The sequence below is a fragment of the Elgaria multicarinata genome, chromosome 1, assembly GCF_023053635.1.
Source record: "Elgaria multicarinata webbii isolate HBS135686 ecotype San Diego chromosome 1, rElgMul1.1.pri, whole genome shotgun sequence".
NCBI classification, from domain to species: Eukaryota; Metazoa; Chordata; class Lepidosauria; order Squamata; family Anguidae; genus Elgaria; species Elgaria multicarinata.
Window position 1 is genome coordinate 135,572,847 of NC_086171.1, and position 19,511 is coordinate 135,592,357.

At 39.1% G+C, this 19,511-nt stretch overlaps 1 protein-coding gene and 3 non-coding genes across 4 annotated transcripts; all 4 read right to left on the minus strand.

Moving 5' to 3' along the window:
- Window positions 1–4,046: 4,046 nt before the first annotated feature.
- RABGGTB (Rab geranylgeranyltransferase subunit beta) lies at window positions 4,047–17,348 on the minus strand. The gene is made up of 9 exons (XM_063137299.1): window positions 17,259–17,348; window positions 15,259–15,366; window positions 12,992–13,189; window positions 11,341–11,446; window positions 10,437–10,489; window positions 9,440–9,550; window positions 7,951–8,076; window positions 5,919–6,068; window positions 4,047–5,054 (listed from the first exon to the last, which is right to left on the minus strand). Exons 1-9 carry the CDS (start codon window positions 17,259–17,261, stop codon window positions 4,914–4,916), a joined length of 996 nt encoding a protein of 331 aa, XP_062993369.1. The 5' UTR covers window positions 17,262–17,348; the 3' UTR covers window positions 4,047–4,913.
- Window positions 11,100–11,180, minus strand: LOC134413495 (small nucleolar RNA SNORD45). Its single transcript, XR_010026502.1, has one exon. It is a non-coding gene; the product is annotated as a small nucleolar RNA SNORD45 (small nucleolar RNA).
- On the minus strand, window positions 12,679–12,763 carry LOC134413494 (small nucleolar RNA SNORD45). Its single transcript, XR_010026501.1, has one exon. It is a non-coding gene; the product is annotated as a small nucleolar RNA SNORD45 (small nucleolar RNA).
- Window positions 15,050–15,133, minus strand: LOC134413492 (small nucleolar RNA SNORD45). The gene has a single exon (XR_010026500.1). It is a non-coding gene; the product is annotated as a small nucleolar RNA SNORD45 (small nucleolar RNA).
- Window positions 17,349–19,511: the final 2,163 nt, after the last annotated feature.

Consider the following 19,511-nt stretch of genomic DNA (forward strand, 5'->3'; position numbering starts at 1 on the left):
TAGTCCAGGGTCCTCTAAACTGCAATCAGGCATATCCATTTCTCTCCCCCACCCCTTGCCAAAGATGCTCTCCACACCCCACTGCTATTCTTCATAGTTTGTTCACCAATATTCCCAAGATGAAAGATGTCATTGTAAAGTTGTCAATATTATAAGGGCAGGGATGGCAGAAAATATCTAATAAGATAAGATTGCTGTACTGCGTGCATATTTTTGTTGTTGTTTTTAAATCCCTCACTGCCACAAGTTTTGTTCATGACGCCTTTTATGTAAAGCTTAAACGTAACACTCTTCCACATTAGTGCTGTCAAATTCCTAGGATTTTCTGCCACTCTGTAGGCTTTTAAATGTCATGGAATGGGACTCTTAAGCAACAAGCTCACACACCGATAATGCACAAGTATATTGTAATAGCACACACTACAAGGTACTGCCTAGAAAAAGTGTGAGCAATTGTTTTTAGCTGCTCATCTGCCCAATCTCTTTAGCTAGTTCAACATAATGGGTTGGGCCTGCTGGGGCCAATGCCCATGAGCACATCACCCAAAAGGTGCGCACAAGCATGTAAAGGCGAGAACTGACTTGCCTTCTCACTCACTGCACTCTCTCTACGTGCCATGTTCATGAGGATTGGACCCAGCAAGCTCAATCATCCCCATCACACCTGGCAGAAATAGGTGGTGGTGGTGAGTGAACAGGCTGAGTTGGCGGCTCTAAGCCCTCTTGTTGTCCTTTCTCTTGGCAAAGTGTGGCTTGGGGACACTGGGCACATAGCAGGGCACCAAACCAGCAAGTCATAACCGGCACTAGTTTTCCTACCTCTCTAACTGGTGGTCCATTTCTCCTGCCTCTTAGCGCTAACAGCAAAAGACACTTCTTTAATCCTGAAGAAAACAGAAGTCTGCTACATTCTGAGAGTGTAAGCCAGCACAGTGCATTCATGAGAAGTTCATCATAGCACGCCTTTTTTTTTTTTTTTTTGCTGGGCATTTTCAGTATTTGTACACCACCAATTCTCTTTTGTTTGAATGTTGATACTTAGGGACATTCTTAACACTTGTAGCATAGTTGCTACTGAGAAGTCCACAATTCTAGTTCCCCTGCTGTAGACCCACTAGCTCATTTTAGACAAGGCATGGTCTCTGCACAGTAGAGGGAAACAAAATATTGTCCTTCTGACAAGGTTGTTGTAAGGATAATGGCTTGAATCCTAAGTTAAGGAAATTTACAGAAGGGGAATATTGTGTACGTCCCTCCTTCAGCAGTCCCTCACATATTGTTTAGGAAGAGCCCTTCCAAAGGCTTTGACTCTGTGACACAGTTTGTATGATCACCACAACCCACTGTGGCTTACTCAAGCCATGATGGGCTATGGTGCATGCCAACAGTCATTGTGAATATTGAAGCTACAGCAGGTGGCCACTGTGACTTCAAACCGAGGGTGCATTATTGGCATGGTTTGTTAACCACACCAACAACCCAGCTTGCACCAAGTTCAGATATTATAAGCCATGGCGACCGCCTGCTGCTATTTGAAAATTCAAAATGGCTGCCAGTATGCGTCACACTCTGCCATGGCTTAAATAAGCCACGGAGGGCTATGGCGGCAATGTGAAATGGCCGTGTATGTTTGTACATAACAGAAGAAATAGTTCTTCCTTGAACTTCATTATCTTGGGAACCAAAGCCATGTGTGCATGTTAACTTCTTTGAACTCTGCATGCTAAGTAAAAAATGAGACAGATTACAGTGTCAATGCAGTTTTGCTGATTGCTCTTTTATGAGTCTGATATAATTCTGATCAATATTATAGAAATTATTTGGCAAAATACCTGATGTGTAATGGTGGAGCTGCAACTAAACTTAATTTATCTTAAGCACATATCCTTTGACATTTACAACAGAAATGCAATATACACTCTAGACCAAACTTACATTTTTGCTTGCAACTGAAGTCTAATCAACTTAATTCCATTTGCTAAAAATGCAATTAAGAAAACAAATGAGTTTTATGTTAATAAAGCATCTCTCCATTCACAAATTCAAGCTAAAGCCCTAACAAGCTAGACCAGTGGTTCCCAATTAGCTAAGTACTGCAGACCCCTTGTTTTTCAAATGCCAAGCCATGGACCCACTTTTGAAAATTTTGTTATCTCTATAGTAGTTACCTGTGTGAAGCAATTTTTTGGAGAAAATAAGGAGTAGCCCCTAATAAGCAAAGGATTTTAGGGATAGTAAAAAACAGACCATAAAATTTGTGATATTGCCACGCAAAAATGACAATGATTTAGTTAGGAATATAAAGACGAATTTAATTTTACTAACGTCTAGTTTACAATTAAACAAATTATATGTCTAGCAGCTACTAAACCTAAATGTGATGGGAGAAATCATGCCTCTTTTTGTCCTGAACAATCCCTTCCACATCCGGTTCAATATTTCCTACTTTTAATCTGAAATCTGGATCAACATCAAGCCGATTTCTATGCTTGTTCTTCACATAACAAAATGTCAAAAATGTTTGTTAACAAAGATATGTGGAACAAAAAGGAACTAGATGTTTCAAAGCTTTTTCACCTAACTTCTTATAATCAGGAAAAACCTTCACCCAGAATTGGTCCAGTATATATTCTTTGAAAAATTATTTCAATGAACCATCACAAGTCACGTCAACAAGTGCATCTTGCTCTTCTGCAGATAGAGTTGTTAGTTGTACATCACCACATTCAAAAGGATTCCTTATCCATGTGTTTTCAGGATTAGGTGCAGGGAAGTAATCTCTGAAGCTAGTCGCTAAATCATGCAGGTGCTTTTGCGCATGATGTTACCGTCGAAGCAAACGGAGCGCAGGAGACGGCGTATTTTCTTTTATTGAAGTGTGAACCATGCAGAGCTAATGGTCCGCGGACCACCAATTGGGAACCACTGAGCTAGACAAAAAACCCCAGAGATAAACTATTTGTAACCTGAGATAACCAGAGTATCCATCCAGTAGAGATGATATGCCTAGCTATTTCAATAACACAGACATGTTTTCCTTTAATACAAGCTGTTGTTTTTTTCATTTTGTCTTCAAGTCACAATAATGTATCTCCAAGGGAAAGTTTGTCATTTTCTTTTCACATGCAGGTAAGATATTCAGCAGCAGTGTACTTTACCTGTAATCCATATCAGACAACATAAACTAATTAAAAAACACATCTTATATACACCCACCAACCAATTAGGAAAGCAAGGAGCCAATTTATTTTTTCCCATTGTGTCAGAAAAATCTGTAAAATGGTTGATTTCAATGCTTCCGATAGCAATTTGCGTGCCCTCCTCCAACAACAACAAAAATGGAAATTTGTTGCAATACATGGGCTTAACCAAGTGTCAGCAGCCATGGCTAGATGCTTAATTCACAAGACTGTGTTATGTTTTGCTTCATCTTCTAGTTATGAAGTTGTAGTTCAAAACATTAGGAGGTAACCAGGTTGCCTACCTCCTGATGTTTTGAACTACAACTTCCATAATCCTTGACCATTCCCCATGCTGAAATTTATGGGAGTTGTAGCGCAAAACACCAGGTTGCCTACTCCTACTCCTATACTTAATTCCAATATGTAGGATTCTATGGTGAAGTAGTGCTACAAGTACATAATTTAACTTAATATGAATCTGGTTTTTTTCTACTTCCTTGTTTCCACTGCTTGCATTTCTAGCAATTATGGATGCAAAGTTAGGTGAGAAAAAGTCTCGGAATTCAATTCTTACAAAGTCTTAGAATTTAAATCTTGATGCAGCTTTTTTTTTTGGAAAGTACATGCAAGCCTGTCTATACCTGACAAAGCAGAAATCTAGAATGACCATTATTGTGCTTCTACAGTTTTATTTTCAGTTCTGGTTGAACCACTCAGATGTAGTTTAATGGATTGGGCCTTAATATGTGACTGAAAACCATTTTCTTGTAATCTACCAAATCTTGTAACTTCTCAAAACATCAGCAGAAAAAAGTACAAATACAATGCTCTTACACTTCCAATGGATGATAGACAATTGAAGCCTTTACTTCATAATTAGCTTTAATTTGTTTCAAGCAGAATCCCATTTCATACTTAGATTTCAGCCAAGATACAAATGCACAATTGTGACAAATGTGAAATGGAGGCACTTCTAGAGTTCCAGTGGAAGCAGATATTTCACCCTGCAGAAAACAATGTTCTTCTATAGCTTTAGTCTTGACTCTATATAACTGTTCTAAAAGCTACTGAAACTGGGATTCAAATCACAGTTACAATAAATACTTTAGGGCAAATGAATCAATTCTAAAATTCAGCAAGGCCGTTAGTTTAAACCAAATTACATTATAATTGCATTATTAATCTTCATTAAAGGATATCACTCATAGAAAGCAGTTGCCTGAGTACCATAACATTTCTACTATAATGTAGTACAAGAAAATGTGATTCAAATTGGATAAAAAACTATAGCAGATCCTAAACAGGAACTCAAGTGCATAAAGTGTCACTGGCATAAGCAAGTAATTTTTTCTCCATAGAAACAGTGCTCAGGACAATTCACTGTCCAGTACATGCTGACTGTCACCAAGATGAGTGAATGATTGTGTCAAATATCACACAATTCAAGTATTTATCTACTGTGCCTAATACAGTATGTTATTTTGAAATAACATGAGTGGAACAGAGCCCAGAGGCAAACATATATGAAGACAATTTAAATGTGTATGTACATATGTTACTGAAAACCTCAAGCACATGTAACACTCAGTTTATTTACTTTGGATACAGTCCACATACAAAATGACAGTGCTTACAGAAAAGTGGTAATTTATCATGTAAACACATTTAGAAATGTCTCTTGACGGAAAAATTCAAAGCAACAGAGTATGACAATGTTATACACATGAGAACCTAGCTCACAAGCTCTGGCTGTACATTTATTTTTTGAAGGACTTCTTCAGGCATACAAAACACAGGATTTACAGGCTTAATTTGTTCTTCTCCCAATAACGATAGTCCAGCAATTCCAAACAAGGTATGAAATGGATCCACCTAGAACATACAAAGATATACATTAAAAACATTAGCAGTAGGTTCTTACGTGAAGTTATTTGTATCAAATAGGTTTGAGGATTCAATTAGGGAAAGAACTACAGCAGAGATATTTTAGTAACTATTTGGAAATTTCAGAAGCAAATAAAACTAAAGTAAATGTTCTAATTACAGGAAATGTAAACTGATCAGCCAGGGTAACATGGATCACCCAATCATCAAACGCTTAAAGAAACTCTCCAGTAGGCTAGATGGCAGCAGAGAGGCATAAAAGGTACATTTGCTTTGGTGCAAGATGATATGGCCAGAATTAGGTGACACCTGTGTACGCTCAAAGACAGGAATCACAAATTTTCCTTTCCAGTGGCACTCCCTAATGTATGATAAGGTCTCATTTCAGCGGTATGTTTGATGTTCAGGCAGGGTGGAGTGAAGGCATCAATGAGACTGACATGAGAAGCTAAAAAAAGCCTCCCCATCCATTGCATGCAACCATTTGGATCCCAAGATTTGTTTTCCAGATTTCAAATATTTTATGAGCTGTATCCCAAACTTGCACCTAGGAACACATGTGTCTCCCAAGCAGTCACCCATTCAGGTAGCAGTTGGACCTAGATCTGCTTAGCTTTACAGATGAAGTTATTGTGTCAGTTACCTTATCATCTAGAGGGAGAGGAATTTGATTTGGGAAGATGATAATCTTTTATGGAAACAGTGCAAGATAGATCCAAGACTGCCACATCTGTGTGTGGGTTGTGTTTTTGTTTGTTTGCAGAATATGAAGCCTTTTAAAGAGTCCCAAATCCTGCATATCGCTTTAGAAGTGTTAAACACACATAAAAATATTGAAGGTGGATAACTTGCCATATCTCCTGGCCTGTCAGCAAATCCTCCAGTCTCTTCATCCTGGCAAGCCAAGATAAAGCTGCGTAACTTCTCTCTATCAATCCAACGCAATCTGCCAATTATCTTCAAGGATGCCAACACCCACCATGAATAGCATACATCTGGTAACTGACAAATAAAATTGTAGTAGCAACAGCAAAAAAAAAATGTTAGGTCAGAGTGAGAAACTACCACCATAAAAAATAAAAATAAAGAGTGAAAACAATGTAAAAATCTGTTTCCTTATCTGTGAGAAAGACTATTCCTACTACTCAGTAGAATTCCAAGAGCTTTCTTTGAGATTTTCTCCTTTCAACAAACATGTGCTCAACTACACTTACATTGTCTTAAGATCCCTTACTTAATGTTTTCCTTTTATCATGCTTGCTGGGGCATTTGCTGCTCCTAATTTCCTCTACACCATCAGAGGAAACTGGAGTTTGTGAGATACCCTATATGTAAGTAGATAATGGTTGACTATGCTTAAGATTTTCATAGTTAAAATGGGACTTAACACATTAGACTAAACTTAAAAACTAAAAACAATTCTCATAAACGTTAATGTCATGTCATACCCTTAAAATGAACTGTGAAATAATCCAACTGCCATTCTAAAAGGCTTCCAATTTTCATACTCTGGTAAGATTACTGATGTGTATGAAACAGCTTGCTAGCTAAACCCAATCTTGAATATAACACCCACAAATTGTTTTTCAGAGTGTATCTATTTGTAGCAATGCAATATTTGCTAAATCATTTAATTAAAATAAATTATTAATTATTCCTCAACTGTCACCCCCAGCAGCCATTCAAGCAGGCTGCAACAGAGGGAGATGAAAAAGGAAGCAGGACCATTCCTCCTCCCACACCATGCTTTTTCCCTTGTGTGTCATGACTTTTTATATTGTAAGCCTGCAGGCATAGATAATCTGTTTAATTAATACTCTGGCCCCAAGTATTTTAGAAATTTAAAGGTCAACACCAACATTTTGAATTGGGCCCACTCTGAATCAGTGCCTGGGCATGGCAATGGTCAGGATTGAGGGCCAATAAACTGAGACACAACCCAGGCAAGACAAACATACTTTTACTGGGTGGTTCATCTACCTGGCTAACTGATGTTCAACCTGTTCTGGAGGGGGTCACATTCCCCCTAAAGGATCAGGTTCAAAGTTTCAGGGTGCTCTTGGATCCAGTATTGCCACTAAAGGCACAAGCAGGCTCAGAAGCGCAGAGCGCCTTTATCAGATTAGGCTGATGTACAAACTACATCCTTATCTAGACAGATACCCTAGCTAAAATCATCCATACCCTTATACCCTTTTGTCTGGATTACTGGAATGCATTATATGTGGGGCTGCCTTTGAAAAAGGTCTGGAAACTTTAGCTGGTCCAAAATAGAATTGATAACAGCAACGGGCCAACATGATCATATTATGCCAGTCCATTACCATCAGCACTGGCTGCCAGTCCATTTCCGAGCCCAATTCAAAGTGCTGGTATTAACACTTGAAGCCTCAAATGGCCTGGGAACTTGGTTACCTGAAAAATCATCTCCTCTATCTATCTATCTATCTATCTATCTATACACACACACACACACACAGACTCTCAAGATTGTCTTCAGCAGTCCTTCTCCAGGAATCCCTGCCAAATGAAGTAAGGTAGGTAGCTGCCCAATGAAGTGAGGCTACAAAGAAGAGGGCCTTTTCTGTTGTGCACTCCAGTTGTGGAATGAACTCCCCAAAGAGCCTCATCTGGAGCTTATGTTTTGCCCTTCTCTGTGCCAAATGAAGACCTTGTTATTCTGCTAGGTATTGTACTTTGTTGTTTTAAATCTGTTACTGTATTTTAAATCTTTGCACTGCTGCTAGGTCTTATTTTGGTTTTTATTTTATACTGTCATTTTAAACTTTTATATTTTATCGTATTGTACTTTATGACTTTAGAAAGCTTCAGCTATTTGACGGCATAGAAATGTAGTAAATAAATACAAAATGTAACTTAATACCTTTTCTGGCCTTCCATTCAAGCCACCAGATGGCAACTGACGTTCACATAGCCACCAGCCTAACAAGTCAGCGTTTATTTGGTGTAATTGGCCAGTTATGGCAAGAAATCCTGTGCAACAATAGATCTAAAATTACAGATATAAAGTTCATGTCTATTTAAAAATATAGATAAAACAAAGGAAGATTACAATGAAGAATCCCAACCATTTATGCAATAAATGTTTAAAACAAATTCTATAAACCTCTCGCCCCCCCCCCATGTACTTTAATTAGTAAGATTTTCAATCAAAAACGTTAAAATCATGAAATTGATTTAACCCACAAAGCTTCTCAAATGAGATAGCATCTAGAAATGGAAAACATTTAGCAAGGTAACATATTAACCACATTGGTGCAGAGTTAAGCTTAAAAATACAGAACTTGGTATGAAGGCACAAACCAATGGAAGGTGCTGTGCCAGTATTTATCTTGCTCATGGCAAGAAGGGTTCTTCCTAGGCTTCATGCATGACGCCTTATGGGCCTCACCCATAAGCATGGAGATGCCCTATTTGCCCATCAGACAATCCCATTTTAGCCACTGTGGTACCTCCATGGCAAAAACAGATAGGATCGCAATGCCAGTCCTTCCTCCAACTTAATCCTTAGCTTTGTTACATTTAATCTTGTCTGCAATGGTACCGACAAGAAACATTTATTACTGAACTTATTAAGCAGCTTTATTTTAACACTTAACTGTTCTGAATTCAGTTCTGCTGTTTCAGACTCCAGTTCCAATTCTCTTCATCCAAATTGCTAAAGATATTTATAGCATGGGAAACAAGGTAAGACATCTGTAGAAATCCCACACTTGCTACCTCAATCCCAGTTTGAAAGTGCACAATTAGTAAGTTGTCATTTGCAGGCATATTTAGGAAAACACTATGTAGAATAATCATAAACATTATGATTATTATATTATGTAGAAACTAGGAAAATTTAAAGCAGAAATGGGAAACTTCTGGCCCAAGAAGCCCCTTTCCCTCCCTGAAGCCCCCCCCCCCCCCTAAGCCTAGGAGGAAGGGAATCTCCTTATCACACTGCTCCCTCTCCCAACTGAGAGGGGAAGTAGCAAGCAGGGGAACCCCACTATTAGCTCCAATCACAGCAGATTTCTCTCCTTGCTAGCATTGCCTGGTCCAATGGGAAAAGCAAAATTGCCAAGGTGCTGGCTGATGCCTCTGGGGCAACTTCACTGCATGCGGGCTTTTCCCAAGCCCGTGCAGTAAAGCTGGGTTCCCAGATGAAGTGCTTCCAGAATACCTACAAAGGCGTGTGTGTGATCTGGCCACCCTCCCAAAACTAGTTCCACACCCCTGCTTTAAAGGTCTTATGTCTGATTTGTGGAGATGCTTCCATTAAAAAATCCAACACAAATAGCCTAGCATCTTAATGTCAACATGCACTAAGAATCCTTTGCAAGGTTTACTTAAGAAGCAGCACTACTTACCTGTCCTGCATGAGATTCAGATCCTGGTCTACAACCAAATCCTCCATCAAAGTTCATACAGGACAACACAAATTCTACTGCTTTGTCCACATCAATTGCATCCAGTCTTCCCTACAAAGGAGTGAATCCTTGTAATTAGTTTTCCCTATTGTAACTCCAACTATATTGAACCACAAACTTATTAATAAGTGTTCAGCCCAATTCTCAAATCTGTTTTCTAAAAAGCAGCAAATGAAAAGGAAACTATCAATTCATCTCTACAGGGCATAACATAAAGTTTCTCCCACACCTCACCCCCTTATAATTCCTCACCCACTGAGGCAACTCGGCAGACCTGATGAGGAGGGCAAGTACCCCAAATATAATATAATACACCTCCACGGCTCAGTGCTCTGCAGGTTACCAAATTCACCTTTTGCCAGGGCCCCAGGACCGAGAAGCTGAAATATAGCTATCCAAAGATGGGCAGAGAGAAAGGGAGCACAGTGCATAACATCCTGAGGACCTGAATCCCTTGCATGCTACATTTTGGGTTGTTGCAGCGTCATTAGATAATAATAATAACAATAACAACAACAACAACAACTTATTTCTTACCCGCCTCTCCACTTGGATCGAGGCAGGGAACAACAGCGAATATAAAACACATAAAACTGATTAAAAACTTACCATACATGATTAAGACATCCTTAAAACATCCTAAAAACATTCTAAAATTCCACTGGATAGGCCTGCCAGAATAGATCAGTCTCTATTGCTTTTTGAAATGCTAAACGACTGTCAAGTTGATGAATCTCCTCTGGCATTAAAGTATTTTATCCCACATTTCCATAAAAATGTCCACAGCTGCTCTTCTACCTTCAAATCCAGTATGACTTGGTCTGTACAGGACATCCACCGTGACCTTGGTACTGCAGTACCTGTTTCAACTCTGGCAGTATTCCTAACGGTAAATATAACTTTGAAAGCCTTCCTTGCCTCTGACCAAAGGACTTACCAGAAGGGCTAGTGTTGCTACCGCACAAAAGGAAAATCTTGTATCAATTTCTCCTGCAGGAAGAAATAAAATTAAGTGTGCACATGGTATTGAAGTATTTTGGTTATAAACAGAGATGCAAAGATAAAAATGTAAGATTATGGAAATATTCTTCTGTATTTTTTCCTTCTTGTTCTTCAAAAATTACTTAAGTGTTGTTGCACTGCAATTTGCCCAAAGAAACAACCCTTTAGTAATTTCACAAGCAGTTTTCAGCTTAAAATATTTCAATAAATTCTACGTGTACCAGCAGACCTTACATTAGCCGGTACTCTTGATCTTATATACAGTGCACATTTCCCCCCAGTATAAAACAAATAGAATAAGGGGGGTTGTACTCAACAAGCAGAAAACTAATCTATTAATATTTTGACACAGAATTTAAGCACCCATGCACCCATTCTGCTCTTGTGTAAAATGGATCTAGTTGTGCTTTAAATAGCTCAGCATACATGTCTTCTTGATAAAACATTCAAAACTACTTATTTAACTGTGCATATATCAGCAAACTAAGACAAGCAACATTTGTTCTCACAGCTGAATTACAATATGTGAAAGTAGTACATAGTTCTGGAAAGGCAAATAATATGGGATCTTTAAAGCATTACACAGTAATACTGTTCTCAGATGTCAGAGTAATTCTAGAGCTAAAATGATGAGACATCAGCTTTAGAGTCAGATATATATTAAAACTCATCATACATCTGAGAAGCTACCATTTTAGACAAAAATACCATCACAATCCCTCTGAAATTCTGGATTTTCAAATGCATGACCATGCACAGTACAAAGGAGAAAAAAGTGAAGATGTGGAGTGCTTTTTATTATTGTATCAGAAAATGGAAATACTTAAAAAAAAGGTTACCCCATCTGTCTCCAGCAAATGACCCATCCTCCTTTTGTAGATTCTTTACATAATCAACAATTTTTTTTACATCAACAACCTGAAGACTGTCATACAGAGATAGAATCTGCAAAACAAAACCAATCATATTAAGATTATTAGAATTAAAAGATTACCCTGAATATAATACCCAAGAGAATGTCAAAATCAGCAACATGTTTTAATTGGCACATTGGTTTGCTGTACTATCATGGCAACAAATGTTACTGCAAATTGTTTGTTTCCAGATGCTATATTTCTCTCATCTCCATTAAGAAATACTGATTTTGATATACTATACCCCATTTAAGTGATGCTCATTTTTCCATTATGTACAAAATACAGGGGGTTAGATCCTGGTTTAGTCACACTTAGAACAGACCTATTTAAATCAGGGCTATCTTTATGACTAAAGCCATGACTAAGAGAGCTTCGGCTATGGTGCGGTATATAAATGCAATAAATAAATACCATTTCAGTTGGTCTACTCTAAATATGACTAAATCTAGATCCAACCAAATAAGGCTTTTTAAATTTAAAAATAAAGCATGTGCCAAGGTATGACTTTGTGCCATAGAATGCCAAACATCTTCAACTCCCAATTCAAGCCAAACCAGTGACGTTATAATGACATCCAAGGAACATCTCTCTTACCAGACCTTTTTCCAGCTGCTTTGAATAGTTTTGCACTGAACTATTAATCTTTTTAAAAAAAAATTAAGAGAGTTTAAAAAGAATTTTGGGAACTTAGTGGAAAGCTGCTAAACATATAGCAATCCAAGTACATGCATGCCTGCAGATCACAAAGGTATACAGTATTTGTTTCAATTACATAGGTAACACTTTTGCATAATGTAAAGCACAATTCTTAGTTTTTGTGGAATTTTCAGGAGTACAACAAAAAAGTACAGTGCTGAATAAGGAATAGAGAACTAACAGTTTAGGAGTGCTCTTAACTCGGAATAGTAACAATATGGTGTTAATGCTGAACAACGACAGAGGGAGCGCATGATTTCCCCCCGTCCTTAACATAATTTGGCATTTCATCTGACTGTTGTAGCCTCTCCTCCCATTTTCTAAACCTTTCCCAACCAGGTACTTTTCAGATTGGACTACAATTCATATAATGTCAGTAAGGCAATGGCCATGCTGGCTGAGAACAATAGTCTAACACAGCTGGCCAGTGCCAGGTTGGGGAAGGCTGCTCTAAACCACGGTTGATCGCTTGCACTGGTGTTTCAAATTTAAGATGCATGGATTCAGAATCAGATTCTCAGTTTTTGAAAACACTATAAATTCAAGATATTCACAGAACATTCTCAGGTCTCAGAGTAATTCTAGAGCTAAATGTTAAAACCACATCAACTTTAGATTCAGATAAAACAATCAAACTTCATCATCGACCCAAGGACCTACTGGTACTATGTCATAAGCACCAGTGTTTTTAATTTTACTGCACAAAAGGTGTACAACTTTGCACAAACAGGGGAAATGTTACAAGTAGCATCTCTAATACAGGATGTATGCATGCTGATATTTAATATTTGTGCAAGATTAGCAATATTATAGCCTCGGGAAGATCAATTATGGCAAATTTATGCACTAAACAGATATCCATCACTCATGTGTTTACCTGGATAGCACTAAGTGTATATAATAGGTGAGGATCATGACCTATACTGGCACTTATTCCTCCACATTCATGTTGACATGATTTAATAAATGCCAGAATTTCTTCTTTGCTCATCCGATGCAGCTGTCCCATAAGATCCATTACTGTCAGTCCCCAATAGACACCACTCATTCTTAAATATTCTGACATGCAGTATTCCTGCAGGGGGAAAGAATGTTTTAATTGCTGAACTGAAAGAAGTAAGCTTAAAATTGAACGTAACTTCCTATTTAGTTATTTAAAAGAAGAAATCCCAATTACACAAAGTTTAATTTTATTTCTTATTATTAGCAAAGACCTTCTTAAACAGTTTTAACCCCCAAATTTCCCCCTTACTGTTATACTCACATTAGCCCGAGCACCAAAAGGCCTTGCTTACGGGGATCACTGTACTTCTGTCCATAGCTTATATTTATACAAAAATATTTTGAAGTCAGGAACGTGTACAAGAATGCTAAAGAAAGTGATCATATATTCTACCAAATTTGGAGTTGTTGTTTTTAAAGCAAAATTTGTAGAAAATGGAATTTTGCTATAAATAGCTACTTTGTTTTTTAAGGGATCTATTAGTGTAAAACAATAGGATAGCTCTTAGCCCTTATATTACTACAAGAAATCTGGATACTACACAATAAATGTGTATCTACTCTCCTTCCCATCTCCAACAAAACCAATTAGTCCTTTACATTTTCATATGGAACACTGGTCAGTTGCATTATAAGAGAGCCAGTGTGATGTAGTGGCTAAAGTGTTGGACTGGGAGTCCGGAGATCCGTGTTCTAGTCCCCACTTGGCCATAGAAACCCACTGGGTGACTTTGGGCCAGTCACAGACTTTCAGTCCAACCTACCTCAAAGGGCTGTCGTTGAGAGGATAAAACAAAGGAGGCAGATTATGTATGCCGCCTTAGTTTCCTTGGAGGAAAAAAAGGCAGGATATAAATGCAATAAATAAATAAATTAACATTGCTTCTTTTTTGAGTTTTTCCCTGCTTAAATCATTACAGGTCTATATATAATTAAAACTAGTTAGTAATAGTCCAATTACAAATTGCGATCTTAGCTCTCAACACGTGCTCAAATTACCTACAACTAGTAGTAGTTTCAGAAAAGCTGCCTCACTATCTACCAATTAAACAATGTTTCCAAGAAGTTAGAAACCTCTGAATTAACTGTAGTTATGTGTGTGTATATATATATGCGCATATAAATTGAGAGAAAATCATATGCACACATTCCTATTTAAAAAAAAGATAAAAAGAAATAAACCCAGATAAAACTGGCAATGATGAGGGCAGGAAATTTTTACAATGAAAGCGAAGCAATCATTGCTTTCTAAGAGACCAAAATAAACTGGATTCTCCAGATACATAAAAATCCTGAAAAAAAACCTTCAACAGGAAAGTAAATATACACACTTATGGCTAGCTTTAGTGAAGTAACAGCATCTTCAAATTTGAGGCAAAAATCTGAAAGACATTAGGCTGTATCCAGAGAACAGTAAAAAAAAAAAAAACATGTTTTACAGACAAATGCATTGATCCAGAAACCTCCTGAAACCCATGGCCTTTAGTGTGCATATGGAGGTATTACTGTTTTCTGGCCCATTACTTTTTCCTTGCATACTTCAATAAAAGGAGCTGTTCAGCATATGCAAGGGGTTGTGAATGGAAAACCCACACTCATGCTAGAGCTCATCAGGGGTAGACAACTTGCAGATGTCTAGATGATTTGGTCTATATCTCAGGCCAACTGCCTAGAGCTACAGCTTCAACCCTAGCTAGCAGAGCCAATAGTAAAGGATGAAGTGAGTTGTAGGATACCACAAGTTGCCCACCCCTGCTCTGAATACGAACAACACTATATACAAGGCTGCAGATGAAGGTTGGTTCTGGTGCTGATTCAGACTAACAATAGTCTTTTAGTCTCATTTCAAAGTATTTCATATACAAAATTTCAAGTCAGAAGATTTCAGAGGACAACCACATGCAAGTGGAATCTAGTTTAAAATGATGTTTCTTAGGTCTCAGTGTAATTCTAGAGCTAAAGAGCTAAATCTTCAGCTTTGGTGTCAGATAATACATGCCAGGTTACATCACTGACCTAGAGAAACCATCTGCAAGTTACGTCACTAATAATTTTCTCTTTCAGGCAATAAATTAACAGTTATAGCACTATAGTAGAAGAAATAAAAATGCTACTCAACTTATCTTAAAATATGGTACTCACATAATCATCTTTCTTGGTTCCATAAGCAGCTATGTAGTCTGCATGTTTCTCTAAGAACAACGTAGCTGGTGCATCATTTTTTATAACGACATCTTTTTGTGGTGTTCCCTTAAAAATATTACGGTTAGATGAAATCATTTTTAAAAACTGTTTCAACCTGAATTCCATGTTACAAGTAATATATAAAACCAATAAAAAAGATGGAATACTTGTGCGCACACAACTACACTCCTATCTCCTGTATCTGACACCAGCTTTCAAGAATTTGAAATCTTGCACAATCTTTTGTAGCATTTTGTTTGGTGATGTAGGATGGATTTTTTTCCCATGGAAAAAAATCTGTTTCATAAGTTTATTAGTAAAAATGAATGAATGTCAATTGCAAATACGAGATTAGGCAAACTTGGCAGTTTCAAAGTTGGAAATAATATTGTTCAGTTGATTTGCCTAGCATTCATATATGTCAGTGAAATGCACATGTCTCACAATGAAGTGGAACTATTAGGTAATGACAGAGAAACTGAAGGGATGATGGGAATTATAAGCCAAAACACATGGATGGTGAGAAGTTATCTATTCCTGCTCTATCATCAGAACATCTTCCAATGCAAACTTTTCCAATAGTTTAAGTGTGGATTTAGATCCCTCCCACCCCCAATTCTGATTCCACACACACCCCACAGACCCTTTTTGTCTGTTTCTGTGGTTTTCCAATAAGGAAATATTATACTTCTCCAATTTGGCAAAGGAACTTCAGCATAAGCATTCTGTTCCTCATAATGGTTTATATTTCCAAATGTATCTTATTTAGCTTTATATTATGCTAAATACAAATATGTAACCTACCTAGCACTTTTCTTTGGCAAGCAATTCCAGAGAAACCTTCCTTTAACAATTTACAGTGTCAATAAATAAGCTACATATCATAAAAAAGAATGCTTAGAGTGCATTTAATTCTATTATAAACTATATTTTTGCTTTAGCACCATCTATTGACTGCACATGTGGCTGAGGTAAGCAGACATTGAAGACATTTATTCCCAAGCTCTACTTGGGAAAGATGTCCCCACTGTGCCCCAGAAAACTGCAGACAGCATATAATAAAGGTAAAAAAAACTTTTGGCTTAAAATATTGCTTTTCTTTGGTCATGTTGTATTAGTTTATATCCTACACCATAAAACCGTTATATTTAAAAATTAAGTACAATTCTGAATATGTAAAAAAGCGATGGTTCGCTTCTTAACCTTACTTGGCTCCATTTAACTATCCCGATCTATCTTTATCATCGCACTTACAAGGTACACCGGCCTTTTAACAATCTACATCTCGGGCAGTGTATCAGCCTTTCCCCGAGGTGACTCAAAGCAAATTTTAGAGAAGGCGAATCGCTATTGTTCCGGGGCTTCTCCACGAGCCCAGACCGGGAGCCCTGATCTGGCGCCTCCTGGACTCCCCAGCGAGACCACAGAACTAAACAAGGGGAGGAGTGGGGGGGGGAGTTCCAGACACGCAGCCCCACGGGGGAGGGGAGGGGGGCGTGCAAGAGAAGCGCTTTAGAAAGCCGGAAGCCTCCGAGTCGGACACTCCGGTCCCAAGGCGGCGCCAGGGAGGCCGAAGGAACCACGTCATACTCTCACAAGGGCAAGCGTGGGCCCTGGCATGACCCGTAGAGCCGCACGGTGCTCGTTCGTTCTTTGGCCAGGCATGAAAAAGGGGGGGGCTTGAGTGGCAGTGCGATTAACCAATCAACGCCCAACCTATCGCTCCCTCCCTCACACGCACTCCGTAAACCAACTCCATTAGTTTCCTCCTCCCGCACCCCACCCCCACCCGTACGCCAGACGTCCTTAGAAAGCACAGACTGATTTGTTCGCTACGGGGGCACGGCCGGCTCATTCCCCTCACCACGGCCACCCCCACCCCGCAGCCACCCCCACACAGGGCAGGAGGAGGAGGACGCGCGCGAAAAGCTACCCCGGAGAAGCAAGCGGCTGCTCACCATGTTGGCACATCCGCTGCGCCGAGCCCAGTGCTCACCTCAAGCGCGTGCGCGTCGCTGGGCGGAAGGCGAAGGAGGTCTATCCGCCTCCTGCGCGCGAGGACCCCGTCGCAGCTGTCTTCGGGCTGCCTGCGATTGACCAGCTAAAAGGAGGCCTTTTGCACGTTCCTTCCTTCCTTCCTGGCCTTTGAACGAAGTGCTGCCAATCCACGTTTAACCTCTCGCGCCAGTCTCATTAAAGGCTGGGTTCGGACGACACGCTTATCAACGGTTGTTTCCCATTCTTTTCCTGTTACCCCCCACCCCCCATCCTGATTAGTGTGTCGTCCGAATTCAGGCAAAGGCGACTCTGCGCATACTTTTATCTGCACCAGGTTGAGGAGAGCTGCGAATTCCTTCCGACTGAATAGGCAGGATGAGGCTGAAGCTTGCAGTTGCACGCTTGCTCGCTTTCCTTCCCAAGCACTTTTATACATTTTGGCTTTTGCGGTTAACCTATTCTTGTAAGAGCGCAGCTCTTCTGCAGATGCACATTAGCTGCAACAAAGGGGTTCCGTTTTGGCATAAAAGATAGGCCCCACGGTTAAGCATGACTACATAAGAGGGGTATCAGTTTTCAAAGGTGTAGTAGGAAACACACACTGTGACACGTGAATGTATCTTTAAGAGGTCTGCAGCCGTCACGTCTCCAGGTCCTCCTAGAAGCGGCTTCTGCTTTATGCTCTTCTTGGTGCAGGCTTTGAAGCAGGCAGTTTGATGTGTGGCTGTCCCCAGATGTTTTACCAATAAAGGAAACCGTCAAGAAAGGCTTTGGAGTTATTGCTTGGCAGTCAAGGTCTGGGGTGAGCAGCAGGCTGAGCAGGTAAGGTTACCCCTACGGTCCCTATGCCCGAGGGATACCCACACACAGCATAGACCAATTTTAATTGGATGCCTTTGGCAATATTTTCAGAAAGGAACTGATCTACAAGAGTATTGTTCAAGATTGGTAACCTGACTCGTTCTTTTTAATGGTTCATGTAATTTAGTCTTCCCCATTCTGGTGCCCCCTCAAGATGTTTTGAGCTACAACTCACATCAGTCCCAGCCAGCAGAGACAAATGGCAAGGATAATGGGAGTTGTTGGGCAAAATATCTAGAGGGCAGCAAGTTTGGGAATGCTGATGTAATTGATTCCTACCTGCTCAGCTGCAGCATGAAGGTAAATACATAGAGGGAAAGAAAAACACTGCAGAAAACAACATTCCTAAGAGTTGATAAAGGTAAGATGGCAAGAACGTACTAAAAGAAAGCAAATGGAAATAGTTTTAGCTGCCTATTAGTGGGCTACATAGCCACCCATGGAGTTGTTCTGCTAACATGACTTTTAGACATTAAATTTCAAGCATACAGATAGCTTACCTCTCCAAAAATGCTTTAAATAAAACTGGTTTTATTTTGTATGTTTCATCTGTATTCTAAGGAATTCAGAGTAGCCTTTCACTCTCATAACACGCCTATAAAATAACTGGGTTAAGCCAGACACTTGCCAGGACCACTACAGTAGCTTCATAGACAAGCAATAAATTGAACTAGACTCACTGCCACCCTAACTGGTTTTTTAAAGGCACTTGAATTTTCAACTGAGATGTTTTGAAAAGAAAGGCTGCAATATACAATATAATAGCCTCCTCTTCCCTCAACAGTCACCACTAGCTACTATTTCAACAGGCTGCACAGAGAAATATGAGGGGAAAGCGGCACCATTCCACCAGCCCTGCTGAAAGACTTAACTCATGTGGCCGCCATTCCCTTCCCATTTTGTGTTGCATCTCTTAAGATTGTAAGCCTGCATGCAGGAATTGTTTTACTGATTGCATGCAAGCTGCTTCAGGAATCTTTTAGGGCTTTAAATAAAATAACCTATGTTTAAAATAATTAGGAAGGACCCATGGCTGTGTTTATATATAATCTACACATGAATGTATGAAAAGTTGAGCAAGAGACTTTTGAAAGGGTTACCTTATTACTTCATGCATCTTCTGCTCAAGTGCTACATTTTCTCAAAATTAGTAATGTTGCCTTCTTATAAAGCTCTGTGTTTTAAAATAAATAGTAAAGGTGGAAGGCTTTTTTTTACTTTAAAGACAGTGCAGTAAAAATGTCAACATTCAAGCTACACTATTAAACTGATGGCAAAGATGAAAGAAAGAATCTGAAATGTGAGAAGACAGATCACACATTTTTTTTAGAAGGAATTGAATGTTCTAAGTG